Source organism: Canis lupus, chromosome 7, assembly GCF_003254725.2.
Source record: "Canis lupus dingo isolate Sandy chromosome 7, ASM325472v2, whole genome shotgun sequence".
NCBI lineage: Eukaryota > Metazoa > Chordata > Mammalia > Carnivora > Canidae > Canis > Canis lupus.
In genome coordinates this window covers 13,409,182-13,426,213 of record NC_064249.1, presented here as the reverse complement: position 1 = coordinate 13,426,213, position 17,032 = coordinate 13,409,182, and the positions used below count along the sequence as shown (strand labels likewise).

At 55.1% G+C, this 17,032-nt stretch overlaps 1 protein-coding gene across 1 annotated transcript in view; it reads right to left on the bottom strand.

The window, feature by feature from the left end:
- QSOX1 (quiescin sulfhydryl oxidase 1) overlaps positions 1-17,032 on the bottom strand; it is a 35,521-nt gene that overhangs the window by 3,199 nt on the left and 15,290 nt on the right. The window contains exons 3-11 of the mRNA XM_025429949.3: positions 16,802-16,847; positions 16,205-16,307; positions 13,930-14,020; positions 11,992-12,137; positions 10,076-10,210; positions 7,927-8,056; positions 5,436-5,558; positions 4,479-4,626; positions 565-744 (exon numbers count right to left, since the gene is read on the bottom strand). Coding sequence (XP_025285734.1) covers positions 565-744; positions 4,479-4,626; positions 5,436-5,558; positions 7,927-8,056; positions 10,076-10,210; positions 11,992-12,137; positions 13,930-14,020; positions 16,205-16,307; positions 16,802-16,847 — 1,102 coding nt within the window. The remainder of the gene's footprint in view (positions 1-564; positions 745-4,478; positions 4,627-5,435; positions 5,559-7,926; positions 8,057-10,075; positions 10,211-11,991; positions 12,138-13,929; positions 14,021-16,204; positions 16,308-16,801; positions 16,848-17,032) is intronic.

The window sequence follows — 17,032 nt, the reverse complement described above, 5'->3', positions numbered from 1 at the left end:
GACCGCAGATGGCTCCCTCCCGACCCGCCAGCTTCTGGTCACCCTGGAGTTTAATGCTTCTGCCTGTTGGGCTCGTCCCACTCCTGTGCGCTGGGAGCAGAAAACACTGTAAGTGGGGAAGACAATCGGTCCACGCGGTCTTTCTCTTCCAGCACATTTCACTGCCAGAGCCCTCCTAGTGGGTGGAACAGCCCGGCTCTCCTCGCTAACGGTCTGAGTCAGGAAGGAGCTGCCAGTCAGAAAGCAGAACAGGGGAGGCCGGACAGGGACCCCAGGCATTCTGAGGAAGGGGCCCTGGTGCAGGGGACAGAGTGAGCAGAGGCATCAGAAGACCACGGTCCTAGAGCGTCTAAGCCTCAGCTTCCTCACTCGGAAAACAGGTCTAAGGACACTGACCTACCTCAGCACAGCAGGCAGAGCATGCGGAAGGGCCCTGCGCGCCGTGAAGCACCATGGAACATGGGGTGTCCCCTGGGGGACGCTGAGTGTCCCTCTCCTACCTCTGGTCCAGGTCCCCCAAACTCCCCCACCTCCCTCTTCCTCTGGGGGTGACTCCTTCCTTACCCGCCAGGCGAGCATTGACCTTGTTGTGGCTAGACCAGAGCCAGAGCACGGCGCTGTTCAGACTATCCACCCGGTTCATGGAGGCCGCCGCCATCTGCTCGAAGTGGTTGGCGCAGTCTCGGCAGCCGAAGAAGAAGCGCACGTAGCTCCGGATGGCCTGGAGGACTTCCTGGGCCTCGGCTACAGGGAGGGGAGATGCTGTTCTGGTCACGGGGTCCTCGGGGGCGGCCTGCGCCCACCAGCCCCTACTCTGTTCCTGACACGGCTCACCTTCTGATGAGGGGCCCGGGGTCTCCTTGCATACCTGTCCGCCCTATAGGGGTCACTCTAGAGCTGACCCCATCTCTTCCCAAACTCCAAATCCCAGTTCCCTTTCTCTGTCACTCACCCAGGTCCCTGTCACTTACTGACAGTTGGGATAAAGTCCAAACTCATCAGCAGGACACGTAGGCTTTTTGAGACCTGTCTGGAGAGTCAGGCAGGGGCCAGCTACCTACCAGCTGTGCCCTGCACCCCTCCTGTGCCCAATCTGCTCTAGGCTTCCTGTTCCCTCAGGCACTGCCTCAGGGGTCCCTCCGATCTGCCTCTCCACATCCCCTGCTTTGTCTCCATCTCCCCCTGCCCCCCACTCCCTTCCACAGGGCCCCCTGGATTGGCATCAGCACACACCTCTGAATACTCCACTTACCTTCCTCCCCTGACACTGGGCTCCCCGATACACGCCCCTGTGAAACCCTCTGGTCTTCCACACTCCTCACACGTCAGGCCTGGGGGTGGCGGAAGGACCCTCCCTGCTGGTGGCTGCTTCCCAAACTCTCTGTCCTGTTCCAAGACCTCAGCCCCTCCAAACCAAACTCTGGGTCCCACACCTGCACCCACTGGGACTTCAGCCCCTGCTCTGTGTCCTGCTCATGACTACTCCGCACATCATCACTCCTGGCACCCTGAGCACCCATGAAAGCCATGCCCCACCTCTGTCCTCCTGAGCCCCCTCTGGGCAGCCTTCTCTGGCCTCCGGCCCAGCCACCCACTGCCACCTGCCCACTGCCACCGCTGGCCATGCAGCTGGGCTCCGCTTTCTCTCCTGCCCTGTGCTCTGGACCTCACCCCTTCTGGCCGTCTCAGGATTTCACACCTGGAAATATATTCCTTTGTTATCACATCATCAATTTCTGCCTTAACACGAGATCATTCTGATCGGTAAAGACAATTGCAATAAAGACATCCCTTCTCTGACCCCAGTTACTGCCCCGTTATCTCCAATTTCTCGCCTCTTATTCTCTCTTCTGCCCAATCTACCCCGGCCTTTCTGCCGTCTGCTCCACCACAACAGCTCTTGCCAGAGAGCTCCTTGTCTGGCAGCGCCTCTGGCAGCACAGCCACCCCACTCGGCTCACTGCACCCTCCTCCTTCCAACACTGTACTTGGAGATGCAGTGGCGGCTCCTTCTCAGTCTCCTTTGCTGGCTCCGGTTCCTCGGCAGAGGCCCAGAGGCTGCACGCCCCAGAGCAGAGGCCTCAGTGTTGTCTCTGCCTGCCCTGTCCTGAGGCTTCAGCTATCGCCCACATGCTAATGCCCACAAGATTTGTATCTCTACCCTGGACCTCCCCCCAGAACCCTAGACTCACCTGTCTACATCTCCATTCAGACAGCTGATGGGCCCAGACTGCAAAGTCCCTCACCGTCTCTAACCTCCCACCCCTGAGCCTTCCCATCTCTCAGCTCATAGAACCATCGTCCGCCTGATCCTCAGGCCCAACGACGCTGGGGTCCACCCTCCACCCTGGGTCATGGCTCCTGCATGTATTCTTCATCCAGCCTGCTACGGGCTCCTATCAGCACTACCTTCAAAATATTCCCAAGCCTGACCACTTCTTCCACGTGCTGCCTACCGCTCTGGTCTGGGCGACCACCACCACCTCTCCTGGATTAGTTCCACCATTTCCTGGGGCAGCCCACCCTCCACCCAGCAGTCTCCCTAAAGATCGATCGCTGGTGACACTCCCCTATGAAACTCTCCAGGAGTGTCTCATAACGCTGAATCAGAAATCCAAACCCCTCCCCAACTGAGACCACCAGACCTGCACCCTCTCCGCCGCCTCCCCTACCCCAGGTTCTGCCACCGGCCTTCTTCTGGTGCTGCAAACGTGCCAGACTTATTTTGGGCACCTGCTAGTCCTTGGCCTGCGTTATGGGCTGTACTGCATCCACTCATATTCACATGTCGAAGTCCTAACCCCCAGCATTTCAGAATGTGACTGTATTTGGACAAAGTGTCTAAAAACATAATTAAGGTAAAATGAGATCATGAGAGCAGGCTCTAAGCTATATGACTGGTGTCCTTATAAGAGGAGGAAATGTGGATATGGCACACACCCAGTGAAGACCACATGAAGACACAGGGAGAAGACGGCCACCTGCAAGCCAAGGAGAGGTCTCAGCAGACACCAACCCTACTGACACACCATGGTCTCGGACTTCCAGCCTCAGGAACTGGGAGAAAATGAGTTTCTGTTGTGCAAGTCCCCTAGTGTGTAGCACTTTCTGGCAGCCCTGGCATAACCAGTGCAGCCTGGAGGCCTCTCTTCCCAGATGTCCCACAGTGCTTCCCTCTCTCCAGTCAGGGGTGAGTACTGGGCCACGTCTTTAGGGAAGCCTCCCCTGGCCACCCTGTCTGAACACAGCAGCCCTCCCCCACCCCTCTTCCACACCACGTAGTCTATCTTCTTCAGAGCATTCAGCACCACACCCGAGATGATCGATCTGTATGGTTACTGTCTCCTGCCCCTGGAATACTGTCCCTCTGAGGAGGGACTTCACATCTCACGCACCACTGTACCCCCTCCTGGAGCAGGGCCTGACCCTTTGACGATGCTTAACCCAGTAAACGCTGGGTGGCTGGCTGCACCCTGGCAGCTCCTCTAATTCCTTCCCTCTGTCGGGGCACTCCTCCCTCCTAGCTCAGCTCCTGTTCACCCATCCATTCTCAGCTTTCCTCCTCTTGTCCCTCCTAGCAGCATGGAGCACTTCCTCCCTCTCACCGCATGCCTTCTCTGCCAGTTCTCGGCCTTGGCACACTGCAGAACAGCTCTCTGCTCACCTGCCCGACTGAGAGCACGGACTCTTTCTTTTCCACATTTACATCCTCCAGGCTGAACCAGTGCCTGAGAGAACCCTCAGTAAATGTGGACTGGATTGGAGGCCTGCCCTCTGGTTGTGAGGCAGAATGGATGATGGCAGGCCACCACGCAGTTTAAGGAGGGAGCAAGGCAGGAGGGAGGTTTCCCCAGCTTCCCTTAAAAAATGATTTTTCAGGCTTGGTTAAGTGTCCGACTCTTGATTTCAGCTCAGGTCACAATCTCAGGGTGATGAGATTGAGCCTCGTGTCGGGTTCTGTGTTGGGCATGGAGTCTGCTTAAGATTCTCTCTCTCCCTCTCTGCCCCTCCCTCCCAAGCTTGTGCACTGCCACTCTCTAAAAAAAAAAGAAAAGAAAAAGAAAATGACTTTTCCATGGGAAACAATAGAATTGTTCAAAGTGCACACTATCAGCCACATGGATTGAAATAGACATAATTTCCTTTATAGGAGTATAAAAAATTGAACCACAAATTTTTCACAAAGTTCTATAAACAAAGCAAGCTCGTGGCTCCAGGAGAGCCAGAAAGACACTCAGGTGTCCCTAAGCCTGCAAGGGGTACCACCCTGAGACAGGGGGCAGGACTGGGGGGCTTCTTCAGGTCCTCCCCATTCTGGTTCTATGCTGAGTGCATGAGGCCAACTGCAAATGCAGAATTTGCTATATCTGGGCAGGCAGTGGGGAGCCTATGGAGGGCAAGGCAGGGTGGGGCTGGGGCACGGGGGCTGGGGCACAGGGCTGGGGGTAGCGGGGGACACGGGCAGGCCTCGGACTCACCTGTTTCTTGTGAGTGGTCTAAATTGTGCCGAGCTGCTTGCACCGTCAGGAAATGAAAGAGGATCCACAAGGAACAGGGAAAGCCCCGGAAATGTGGCTCACTCCCCTGGCAGCCAACCCAGTGCACCTTCTTGGCAATCATAGTGCCCTAAGGAACACGTACTTGCATGAGTGCATATATGGAAAAGAAGAAGAATGGGATGGGTGGTGAGGAAAGAAGCTTTCAGGAGATTTGAAGGTCAGCATATAGCCCTGAGACAAATGAGGTCCCTCTCTCTATCACCTGGAAGATGGCATCTCTCTTTCACTGGCTACACCCATCAAAGGAGCAGCAGATCTGAAAAGCTGTGACACGAACCAAGTCGCATCCTGATTCTAGCCTCAACCTCTCCATCTGTAAAATGAGGGGTTTGGCCTCTGAGGTCCCTTCAAGCTTTGGCATCTTACACATCTGTAAGGTTGTGTGCCTCTGCCAGCTGCAGTGGGCCACTTTGGCAAAGAGTGGCACACACAGGAGCCCAGAAAGGGGTCCCTGGAGAGGGCCAGAAGAGCTATATGAGGAGCTCGATGTGCCTGCAGGCTACGGGGAGAAGCTGCTACAAACTCGCTCACAACTGGAATTTCACACTCGGGTCTTAAATCCCAGCCCAACCACCCACTGGCTCTATGATCTTAGACAAGTTACTTAACCTCTCTTAACCTCAGCTTCCCCATGTGCTAAATGGGGATCAGAGCTACTCCCACCACCGCTGGGAAGGCTACACAAGATGGGCATGCAGACAGCTCCGTGAGTAGTTTATTGATGTAAGGAACTGACCGAGAGAGAGATCGAGAGAGATCGAGGACTCTTTCCTGAATACAAGGGGGTGAAGGAGCACAGAGGCTGCAGGACGAACCCCTCCCACCCCCACAGTTACTGAGGATTCGGAGAAGGTGTTCAGTTTCCGCCAGACTCACCTCCTTCCTGTTGTCCAGGGCAGCTTTAAAGAAACTGTAGGGAATTTTCTTTCTCTGTTGCCTCTTGAGCCAGTCATTTACAGAATGCAGGAAGTTCTGGACTAAGGGCTGGCCCGGGAAGTGCTGTGGGAGGCATAAGGGAAAGCTGGGGAGGGAAAAGCAAGTCCCCATGTGCTCGGCGGCAGTCCCGGAGAGGGTAGGGGACTAAACAGAAGTGGGCGGAGGCAGTTCCCTGAAACTCTCCAAAACCACCAGGAAAACATTCTGCCTCAGACACAAATGCAGGTTCCTACTACCTTTGCTCTGGGGCACCTGGCAACATGAAGGATGGCGTGGGGAGAGGCCCGAGGCTCTGGGTGAGGCTGGACCCTTTGGGCCTCCCTCTCTCAAGGCTGACTCTTGATCCCACACTGCCCCTGGGAAGAAGGCTGAGCACCCGCGTGGCTTCACAAGGCTGCTGGGAACTTGGGCCACACAGTCCTCTCTGCGTGTTATCTTCTGAAGACCAGCTGACTTGCCAACTGACTGACTGCTGGGCGAGGCTGGTGAACAGCCTTCCATCTGTATTCCATGGACTGCTGGTGGGAACAAGACGGCCCGGGGGCTTATAGCCAAGTCCAGACCTTGATGGTAACTCCCAAGAGTCTCCAAGGAACATGAAAAGCTACTCTGACAATAAGTCAACTGAAATCTGATTAGTATCAGCACTTTAAAACCGCAAGGACCCCAGGGAGGAGGACAGATATGTGTGCAGGCGTGTGTGTGCACACACACGCCCAGGGCGGCAGGGGCGGGGGGTCGGGGGGGGGGCCGGCAGGAGAAGAGAGGGATGCCAGGGAAGCAGGGCAGATAAAACCACCAGGCACAGGTCAAGAGGACCAAGACACCAAGAAACTTGCTGGAGGAAAAAGAGCAAAGAATGATCACTGAATAGAAATGCCTGCCAATGGATCCAGGCCTCTGCGAAAGCCATTACATATTCCCCTCAAAGCTCCAGGGCTGGACATAGGCCCCGAGGGAGAAGCAGCCGGAAGAATCTTGTCTTTAACACGCTCCCTCTTGGTCAGCGCACTCAGGCCTCCAGGCCCTCAACATGAATTTACAGCTTCAAGTCAGCGTTTCTCACTGACCTTCGCCGTCATCCTGACTTGGACCCTTCCTCCTTCTCAGGCCCTGGTGTCAGGAGGAAGGATGAATTAAGGGCTCTGGACTTAGAGGGAGCCACCCTCTGCCAGGAGCAGGAAACGCTGGTGACCGCGCGCCACCCAGTGGCCAGGCCCGCCAGCTGCTTTTGAGAGAGAGCAGGGACCCGCGGGAGGGACCAGGGGCTCCAGCCTCAGATGATAACAGCATCACTCAGGCACAAAGATTGAGCCCACTGGGCAGGGAGGCCAGGGCTGGGGGTGAGGTGGGGAATAGGGAGCAGGCTGGCTGGCAGCTCCTGAGTGGGAGGCCCAGATCAGCACCAGAGGTACCCCAGCTGCCGGTGGACCTGCCCCACAGAGGATGGCTCAGACCTGGCACCCAGGGGCTGAGGGTGGCTGAGTCAGCAGGCAGGCTCGGAAGGGGACCAGAGCCCGCATCTGACTCAGCAGTCCTCAGCAGCCCAGAGCCTTGGGCTTTAAGTAGGGCAGCACTGGCAGTGGCTCTGGAGCCAGACAGAAGGATGCAGGGAGGGAGGAGTCAGGTGCAGAGAGGAAAGGGGCCTGCGTCTCACCTTCAAAGATGAGGAAGTAGCGTGGCAAAGAAAGGGGCACCTCAGCTCAGATCCTCGCAGCACCTCCTCCCTGGGAGGCGTAAAGCAAGTCACCTCAACAACCTGGGCCTCTTAAAGGGGGTAACGCCTGCCACTGTGCAGCAAAGGTAAGAGGATTAAACGCCTGACACATGGCAGGTCCTCAACAGGCAAGAGCTACACACTTCATAGAGTAGCCAAGTTGGCAGGAAACTACAAAGGAATAAGGAAGGCATGGCTAGGGCCAAGGACCTAGTCAGACCATGATCAGGGACTGGGAGGGAAGAGAGGAGGTTCGGAAAGGCTTCTTTCCCTTACTTTAGCCTCCATGGGTCCTGCTTCCTAGTGACTATGGCAGGAAGTGGGAGGCCACACTGCAGGTTCAGGTTGTGGTGGAGGCCTCAGGCAGAGCCACAGGTTCACATTGTGGTAGAGGCCTCAGGCAGAGCCACAGTCACTGAACCAGCCAGGCCATCCCCAGGGCATCTGGCCCTGCCCAGCCCAGCCACCTGCACAGGGAGGGGCTGGGAAAGGGTGTCCCTGGCAGTGTGAGCCTGGTGCAAGGTATGACTGAGACTGCAGGGCAGCAGCCCACAGGGGCCCTGGAGAGCCGTGGGTCCGGATGTCCAGCCAGATCATGATCTCCTGAGGGAGAGGCCGGGCTGACCCCTCTGGCCTGGCACAGGGCCTGCTGCAGGGAGGCATACTGATCCGATGTGGAGCTGTGTGGACGAAGAAGACTGGGGCCTTGCTCACCTGGGCCAGCACGGCCATGAACTTTTTCAGGGCCACGAGGCGCTGCCCCTCCAGAACAGAGAACTTGCCTACTTCCACCCGCAGGATGTAGTGCAGTGCAGATTCCAAGTCAGCCATGTAGATCTTGGAGCTGAGGAGGACCCAGAAGGATGCAGAGAGAGAAAGGGGTGTTAACCACAGGGCAGGGGCTGAGGAGGAGCACCCAGAGCAAAGGGGAGAGAAGAGGAGGACCACTGCTGATAGTCGCAGAGTCCTGTAGGCTGGCACTAGGCTCTGCCTCTACCTAGCTCTGTGACCTTGAGTACGTTACTCAACTTCTCTGAGCCTCAATTCCTCATGTATGATAGTAAGTAAATAATAAATTGCTCATGGGCAGGTTGATAAAAAGAATAAATAGAAACCGAAATGTAAACCTGTCAGCAACCCCCAGCACAAACTCCACAGGCTCAGGGCCAGTCCCTCCCATGAATCCTTAAAAGTGCTTAATCAGGCTGCTAGTGGAAGGTTGAGTTTCGTTCCCCGTTCTGAACCAAGACCCCTAAGGACAGACAGACAGGTGCGCCCGAGTAACACGCCTCTGGAAAACCTGGGCCTGCTCTGAAAGACCAGGGCTTTGGCTGCCCACCAAGGGCATGGTGGCAGATGAGGGGAAGTGGGATGTGTTTTTATGTGGGGGCTGATGTCCTTGCAGCTGCCAGACCCTGGGTAGCAGGTAAGGCTCCACATCAAACCTCTCTGGCTGATCCCAGCCCCAGAGGAAAGGCTGCAGGCTCCACGCTTGCTGCTCCACCCTGTGCCCATCATGCTCACTTGGGGTCTGGGCTTGGTGTTCTGAAGCCAAGGGCTTGTCATGTGTTGGCTGCTTCTCTATCCCTGCCTCTTGAGGCCTGGATTCTGGCCTGTTCTGCGAGCCAGCTCTGGGAGGCAACTCAATTTACCTCTCTGGGCCTCAGTCAACTCCCCTGTGAAATGAACTGATGACTCCTGTCACATTTACCTCCTCACGTTGTAGGAAGCCAACAAGGTCTGGAGTGGAGGGAGCACTGTGACCACCTGGGCTTCCCCCTCATGGCAAAGGCCTCTCTCTGTGCCCCACCGTGGCGTCCTGGGTCTCAGTCCCTCTCCGTTCATGTGGTCTGCCTCAAGAGGTGGCCCCGTGACTAATGGAGATAATGTATGGAAGGTGCCTAGCACAGAGTTTGGCACATAAGGCCAGTAAGTGTCAGCTGTTATAATTTGAATGATTTTAATTATCCTAATGTGAATGACCACCAATGACCACCTCTCTGTCTCTCTTTCCTTCTCACCTGATTGACTAAAAAAAATCTCTCCGTTGGTGCTTTCTGCCCTTAAAGTCCTACCTGCTGGCATGCAAAATCCTCTGGAAATCAGATGGTTTTCCCCCAATTCACTTGTAGAGTCTCCTCATGGAGGCCACCCTCCTGATGCAGCTCTGAGCTCCCTGGGCAGCCATTTCTACTTGGTATACTGTCAGGTGCCAGTGCAAGAGGTTTATAGACCCATCTCCTGCCCCACAAGTAGGAATTCTACTGCCAAGCAGAGCCAAGGAGTCTTAGAGAGAAAAGCAGCTTCCTCATAGTTACATCTGTGCACAAAGATACAGTCTACCTCAAAAGGTAGTGAGCTCCCCAGCATCAGAGGCATTCAAATGAGGTCAGTACCTTCCTAGAAGGGATTGTAAACTCTTTGTGGGAAGGGACTACATATCTGTATTATGGTGCCTAGTGTGTAGCAGGTACTCAAAATATTTGCTCAAGAGAGTTGCTTGGAGGTGGAGGGAAGCTGGTTTGAAGGCCACAGATTATCCCTCTAAGCTGACTCTCTACTTATTCTTGAATAGCATTAAGTTTAAGGACTGTGGGCATTGGAAAGTATTTATTCTATCATGAAGGAGACCAGTAAATGCTGTTTGGCTGCTGGTTGACTATGCCGCTCCCACACAACTATGACTCTTCTGTGTATGGTCAGCAGCCAGGGGAGCCCAAAAGCCAAGGCCAGCCCTCAGGGGGTCTGGGGTTGGAAAGGCATGTGCTAAGCTCAAGACAGGGAACAGAGTGTGGTGTGAAGGCAGGGGGTCTGTGATCAGAGGCAAGGCTGGGGGTAGGGAAGAAAGTGGCCATGGCCTTACCGATCCACGACTTTCCACACGGTGGGAGCTATCGTGTGAACAGTGGTTGGCACAACCTTGGTTGGGACAGCCTCCCGGATGAGCTTGGAGAACTTCTTCAGGTAAGTGGTGTAAAAGGGCCTGGATTCCTGAAGCCTGGGAGAGAAGAAACCACAGAGGAGAGGCAGTGAGTATGGAGAAACAAATCCCAGGATGGACTCACGTCAGGAGGAGGCAGGTGGCTCACTTGACAGAAGTGTTTATTTTATTTTTGTTTTTGTTGTTTTAAGATTTATCTATTTTAGAGAGAGAGCACATGAGCGCAAGCACAAGCAGGAGAGGCAGAGGGAGAGAGAATCTTAAGCAGACTCTGTGCTGAGTGTGGAGCCTGACACGGAGCTTGATCTCATGTGTCTGAGATCATGACCTGAACCAAAATCAAGAGTCAGAGGCTTCATCCACTGCGCCATTCAGCGCCCCTTGATGGGAATGTTTATTAAGAAATGTTTGATTCTGATTCGGTCTTATCCTCAGTGGGGTCAAATCAAGGCACCCTTGCCTCACTTTAGCCTTTCTACCCCCCCACTCTCGCTGTGGAAAGCCTCTCTGACACAGTCTGATGTCAGAGTCCCATCTGGAAAAGCAGCCGGACTGAGAATTCTTCGGCCTGCCCTGGAGAGGCTGTGGGATAGAGCTGCTTCTGCCCATGGACAGGATGGCCGGGTCTCACAACCTTCGCCAGGGACAGAAGGAAGCTGCTGGCTCTTGAGCTTGCTCTGAGGTACCACAGGCGACATGACTCCCCATGGGAAGTCAAGGGAGTCGAACACCTGATTTTTAAAAAACAGGTGGTAACAACAGCAACAGGAAATTCTGAAATCCCTGTGGGATCTTTCTGCTTTCTCTCTCCGGATAGTCCTCAGGGGCGGGTGCCACCTCCTGGTCACAGCCGCCTGGAGGGAGGCTATGAGGACCAACAGCAGTGTGACGGGACACCCCGGGGGAGCTGGCATCGGGGAGCACTGCTTTCCACTCCACTGTCCTGGCCCGACGTTTATCGATGAGCAGATGGCTCAGAAGCAGCATCGTCACAAACAATTTTCCCCTCCACCAGCTCCAAGTGAAGAAACAATGCCTCCTCTCCCCACCAGGCCTGGCACTTTCTGTTCCTCCTTGTTCCCCCTGCAGCCGTCAGGCTTCCTTCCCCCAGCAGAATCCTCCGACAAAGCTGGCCCAGGGCTCCTTGGTGCTTGGGGCTGGCAAGGGCACGTGGCCGCCCTGCCCGGCCTCAGGCCAGGAGGGCACTAATGGCCCTGCAGAGCAGCTCATTGGACACCTCAGGCAAGTCTTGATCTCCCTGGCCCTCGAGCTCCTGCCTGCAGGCGCCAGGCTACATCAATCATCTGCCCAGAGAGGGCACCACGGCACCATCTGGCGCCATTTACCGGGCCATTCAGCAGCAGGAGCCTGACAGAGGGACTGCGGCGGGCCTGATTGTTTTCCCTTGGCATTTTGGAACTGGCTATTGTCTAGCTCCTAATGAACTTTTCTGCAATTAGAAAACCAAAGGGAGGGAGGTTCAGGCAAAACTGAGCGCCTGCCAGGCCTGCAGCCTGCCAAGCAGTCTGTGAACGGAGGAGAATGGGGAGTAGGGCCAGCGCTGAGGTGGCCATGGTGCAGAAGCAGTGGTGGTGGGGGCAGCAGGACTCCTACAGCAGGAGTCCTGAGCTGGGGCCCAGGGGCTGTGTTCCCTGCACTGCCCACCCCCAAAGGCCGGCAGCTGCTTCTCCTGCACAGGGGCTCCTCAGAAGAACTGCAGGAGAAAGAACCTGTCAGCCCCTGCAAGAGGCCAGCAGTCATCTCTAGGTGGGCAGACAGGATGGGCCGCAGCAGGGGATGCGGAGAGGAGGGAGGGGTCAGAGAGGCGCTGCACTCACACGTGGACCCGGGAGGTAGAGCCATTCCGAAACAGCAAGTAGCAAGATGGGAAGTCGGTGACCCCAAACTTGCTCACCACATCACCCTCCGTGTTCAGGACCCTGCGCACTGCTATGCCTTGGTGCTGGGACAAGTCCAGAGCCACCTGCAGAGACAGACAGACTTGTTGGAGGTGGGGCAGGGAGGGGCAGCCCCTGGGCAGAGGGAGCTGTGGGCAGGCACCTGGGTGGCAGCTGTGCTCCACAGACTCTAAGCCTTTCAGAGAGTGGACCAGTGTGCTGAGTCTCATGCCACCAGCCACATCTTCCCCCCAGGGGACAAGAGTCACACACTGCCCAGGACAAGGGGCCTTGGAACTGTGCACACCACACTGTGCTGTTCATATACCGCTTCATTTAATCTCCAAAATAATGCTATGAAACAGGAACTCTTATTAGGAGACCAAGCCAGCAGGCACAATATACTATGGCTGCCTGGGTTTGTATTTTGGCCCCATGGGCCTAAACCTCCCTGAGACTCAGTTTCCTCACTTACAAAATTGGAATCATAACAAACATACCAACCTCAGAGGGCTGTTAAGAGGTCTGAAGGGGTTAATTTTATAAAACGTGTAACAGTGACTAAATGTTCATTAAAAAACTAAAATGCCTATTGCAAATGAAAACACTGAGGCTGAGGAGTGAAAGCAATTGTTCAGGTGACACAGTCAGCAAGCACTGGAATTGGGCAGTAAATCCCAATTCAGCCTGACTCCAGAGCCTGGGCTCTTGGCCACATCCCCTCCTGCTTCTCAAACTCACCACCCCTGAGCGCCTTTGCATGGACACAAGGTCCTTGCCTCTGGCTTCTCAGAGGACTAGGGGGACAGTGGGAAGAGGATCTGATTCCAGTGAACATGTATTACTCATTCCTCATGACAGGAATGACCCCAGGCCTGGACTGGGACCCCAGAGGGGTCAGGCAATCCTTCAGCAAAGCTCTGTGCCCCTCCCCATCTCCTTCTTCTGTTTCCCCTCTTGGGGCTCAGAGGCTTGGAGACTGCCCAGAACTCTCTGGGCTGTGCTTGATGAGCCCCAGGACGAAAGCCCCTCAGAGCCAACAGTGGTGTTTAATTTCCTCTCCACTCTCATGCCTCTTCTGTGTCACTACATTGCCTTGCAACCTCACCCATACCCTGGCCCATCTGTGCTCAGCACCTGGGAAAAGCCCACAAAGGATCTAGAGAAGTCTGCAAGCCAGCAGCAGAATGGAGAGCTCTCCGCATGAGGCCAGGGAAATGGATCTTTAAAAAGCACCTACTCTGTGCCAGCTACTACCAATCCAGGCCTTTTACCTAAACAGCCCCACTTGTGCCAGCAATCCTCCAAGGAGGTGATTATCACTGCTTTACAGACAGAGCAGTGGGGATTGGGGAAGCTGGGTAACTTGATCACAGGCATCATCACAGAGCGGATATTCACTGCTTCACAGGTTGGGACCTCACTTGGTTTTGAGGCTCTGCACGAGCTCTGCTGGCCCTCCCTGTGCCCCAGCTTTCCACTCCAATTCTGCAGGGGTAGGGCAGTGTGGAAACAGCCTGGGCTTGCAGGGCTCACAGACCTGGTTCAAAGCCCTGCTCCACCAATTCACTGGCCGTGGGATCTTCAACGTGTCACCTGATTATCAGCCTTAATTGTGGGGATTAACGACCACGTGTGCCAGCACTGTAGTCTGGTGCTCCATGAACGCAGGTGTTACATGGGTGTTTTCAAAGAGGGAGAAAGGACCAGCTCCCACACTTCCCATGTCCCCCAGCAGGGGTCAGGCCAGTGCTGGGCCAAGAAGCACACATGGCCCAGGCCCTACAGTCTGCCTGGACAGCGCTGTCCCTGTACTCATTGGGCTCTCTCCCTCCCGATGGCCACCCCCGAGGTGCCAGGACCCTGTGGGCAGCTCACCTCTCTACCCAGATAGGAGCCTTCCTTTTCAAAGATCAGGGCCAGGTACTCGTCGTCGTTTCTTGCAAAGAATCCATCAATCTCTTCCAGCCTGCAAGAGACCAGGCCGGCAGTGACCCTCCACAGCCGGTGGGGATAAAGCAGAACTGCAGGGGACGCCAGGAGTGGCTGGCAGCCATGCAGGGACAGCCACACAAATCCCTCCTGTGTCCACACGAGGCTCCGTGGAAGTCTCCCACTGCCAGCCCTCCGGGGGGCAGGGAGGCGCAAGGGATGCTGCCTCCACCACCTCAGCTGGTTTTCCATTTGGCCCACCTTGCTGATTTGCTTGTTCACGGTAAGAATCTCGAGTGAGTATGAGCCATCTGGGGGAGGTGGGGTGGGGGCAAGGGCGACTGAGGACGGGGGAGGGGTGCTTTGAGATCAGAGGTCTCTATGTTCTGGGTAAGGTAGTAGCAAGTCACTACTAACTGGGAAGTTTGCTTTTTTCTCTCCCGGAACTGGCATTAAAAGGGAATTAAAGAATCAAAGCCCTGTGTGGAGACCTCAGAAGCTGTCTAACCCAACCTCCTTATCTTGAGATGTAGAAACTGAGGCCCAGAACAAAGGTGGAAATTGATAAGAAGGCAAGTCTTATTATTGCCTCAAATCAGAAAATGAAGCTATAAGCTGTTCTGGGACCTCAAAATTTTGACAGAAAGTAATTGCACAAGAATGGCTTGTTTCCTTATTCCAATTAAAACCAGAACATCGTCAACACATGCTTAAGAGACCAGCCGGTAAGAAGGCACTGGGAGACTGCAACTTCTTTTTATCCCCAACCTGATGGACTATTTCCCTCCCCTGGATCCCATGATGTGGTGTGATCACGTCCAGAGAGAACACAGAGCACAGGGCCAATGCTGGAGCCCAGCCCAGTCTAGTGGCAGTCCAAAAGGATATACCAGAGGCGGGGGCCAGAGTGTACCCCGAGGGGGGGATGGAAAGAGGTGCTGTGGATGCCAACAGCTTCTCAGGCCACTTCACCAGACCTCCTCTCAGCTGGCAGATGAGCAAGGCTACATGGTGGCCTACGCCCCCCACCCCATGCATGCCCACTCAGTCTTCTGGAAGAGGCAGCTCACACTTCATCACACATCACTGCCTCCTCTGTAAAGCTCTTTAGTAGGGTCACCTTGAGGGAGGTTGACACCCTGGGGGATGTGTGTAAGAAAGACATGGACATGGTCATCGAGAAATGTTAAGTAAGGAGCAGGCTGGTGTGAATGTTTCCTGGCGAGAATGGATCTTGTTGTGTAGCCCCAAACCATACCCAGGTGAATGCTGGGCCCTGGGTTTCTGTGGGATCCTCCGGGAGGATGGACATTTGGAGAAGCTGATTAAAAAGTCCTCATGGGTTGGATTCAACCCCAACTGATGCTTAGAAGCACAGTCTCTCCACAGGGCTATGACTTTCGAGAGCATCAGTAAGTCAGTGTGGGAGGACCTGGAGCACCAGGGCCTGCCTTATGAGGCTTCCTCAGGCCCTGGAATCTTCACTGTGCTCTGAGGCTGAGCTCTGCCTGCTGGTACTTGGATTTGTTCCTTCTTGGCAGGAATACCTGAGGTGGACTCTAGCCTATCCTGATTTCTCATCTGGAAGGGCGAGACCCAGTGTTCTCAATGTATTCTTCGTGGGAGAGCCAAAGCGAGACAGCCTGTCCCTTTCTCCCCTAGAAGAGGCAATCCTGGAAGCTTGCCTGGCAGGCAGATACCAGCCACCAGCCACCGGGCCTGATGCTCTGCAGCACAACAGTCACATGTCCCCTCCCCCTAATCACAGCCACTGCTCAGAAAGATAACAACTTCCTTTTACAGACAGGGCTCCCTTCTCTGAGCCTCCCTCCTTCCTCCCCATGTCCACTCTCTCAGGGCCCCCTCTGGGTGAGATCATGTGAAGTCTGCTGTGCCCCCAAAATGTTCCTGAGGACAGGATGTGAAAAGCAGAGGCAGGTATGACCTGGAGAAACCCCCGCCTATCTCTTCCTTCCTACCTGGCAGGACAGGCCCTTGCACCTGTCAGCCCCATGAAGCCAGGGCTCCTCAGGGAGGACCTCCAGCAACAGGGAGTCTTCCACCAGCTGCTCCAGAGTGACTCTGGACTCGAGGCCACAGAGGTGTCTGCTCCAAAGACAAAGGCCTTCATCTTCCCTACGCAGTTGTCCCTACTACCCTCTTGCTGCCAGGCCTGTAATCCCGGGCCACACTGCACCAAGTCTGCTCCAGCCCAGAGTACCTGGCAGGCTCCAGTGGGGGACAGGCGGGGGGCCACGTGTCACTATGGGACTCCAAGGCATCGATGAGCCTCTTCCGCAGTGTCTCCACATCAGCACCAGCTACTGGATGAAGATGGACACGGGGGGGCGTGAACATGAGGAGGGAAGGAGAGTAATCCCACTGCCCTTGTCAGCTTCACTGAAACAAAGGGCCCAGGGCACAGGCTAGTTCTGAGAGATCAGAGCAGTGCGGTTGGGGTCTTCTGTGCCCCTAAGTTACACAAGGAGCCCCATCCCTCAGAGGGCAGGAAAGAGTCCCTTAGACCTGGGGGGATGGCCCTCAGGCCCTCGAAGGCTGTCTGGTCTGTTCCTCTAGATGCCAACCCCATGAAGCATTAGCCCGGGTACCTGGTGACCCTCCCCTCTTCCCAGGACTCCGAATGGACCAAAACAGAAGGCATCTTCCAGGCTGGCTGGGAAGGTCCCAGGAAAACAGACTCTGCTTTCACTTGGGAAACTCCTTACCCTATAGACCTTGCTGGGCTCTCCTCACCTCAGTGGAAATCAAAAGGAAAGAAAAAGAGGAAGATACTGGTAACTGGAACCAGGACACTCACCTGGCAGTGTTGTTCCTGAGCCATTCTTGGAAAAGGCCTTAAAGAACTGGAAGCAAACACACAGGTAAGAGTCAGTAACACACGGAGCTAAGACCACAATGCCGGTGCCAAAGACCATGTCTAAGACCCGGCTGCTTCCTCAAGGGGCTGACTGGGCAAATTAACTTTTATGTGCCTCAGTTTCCTCATGTGTAAAAGGAGAATAAGGAGGTATCTGCTCCTGGAGCTGAA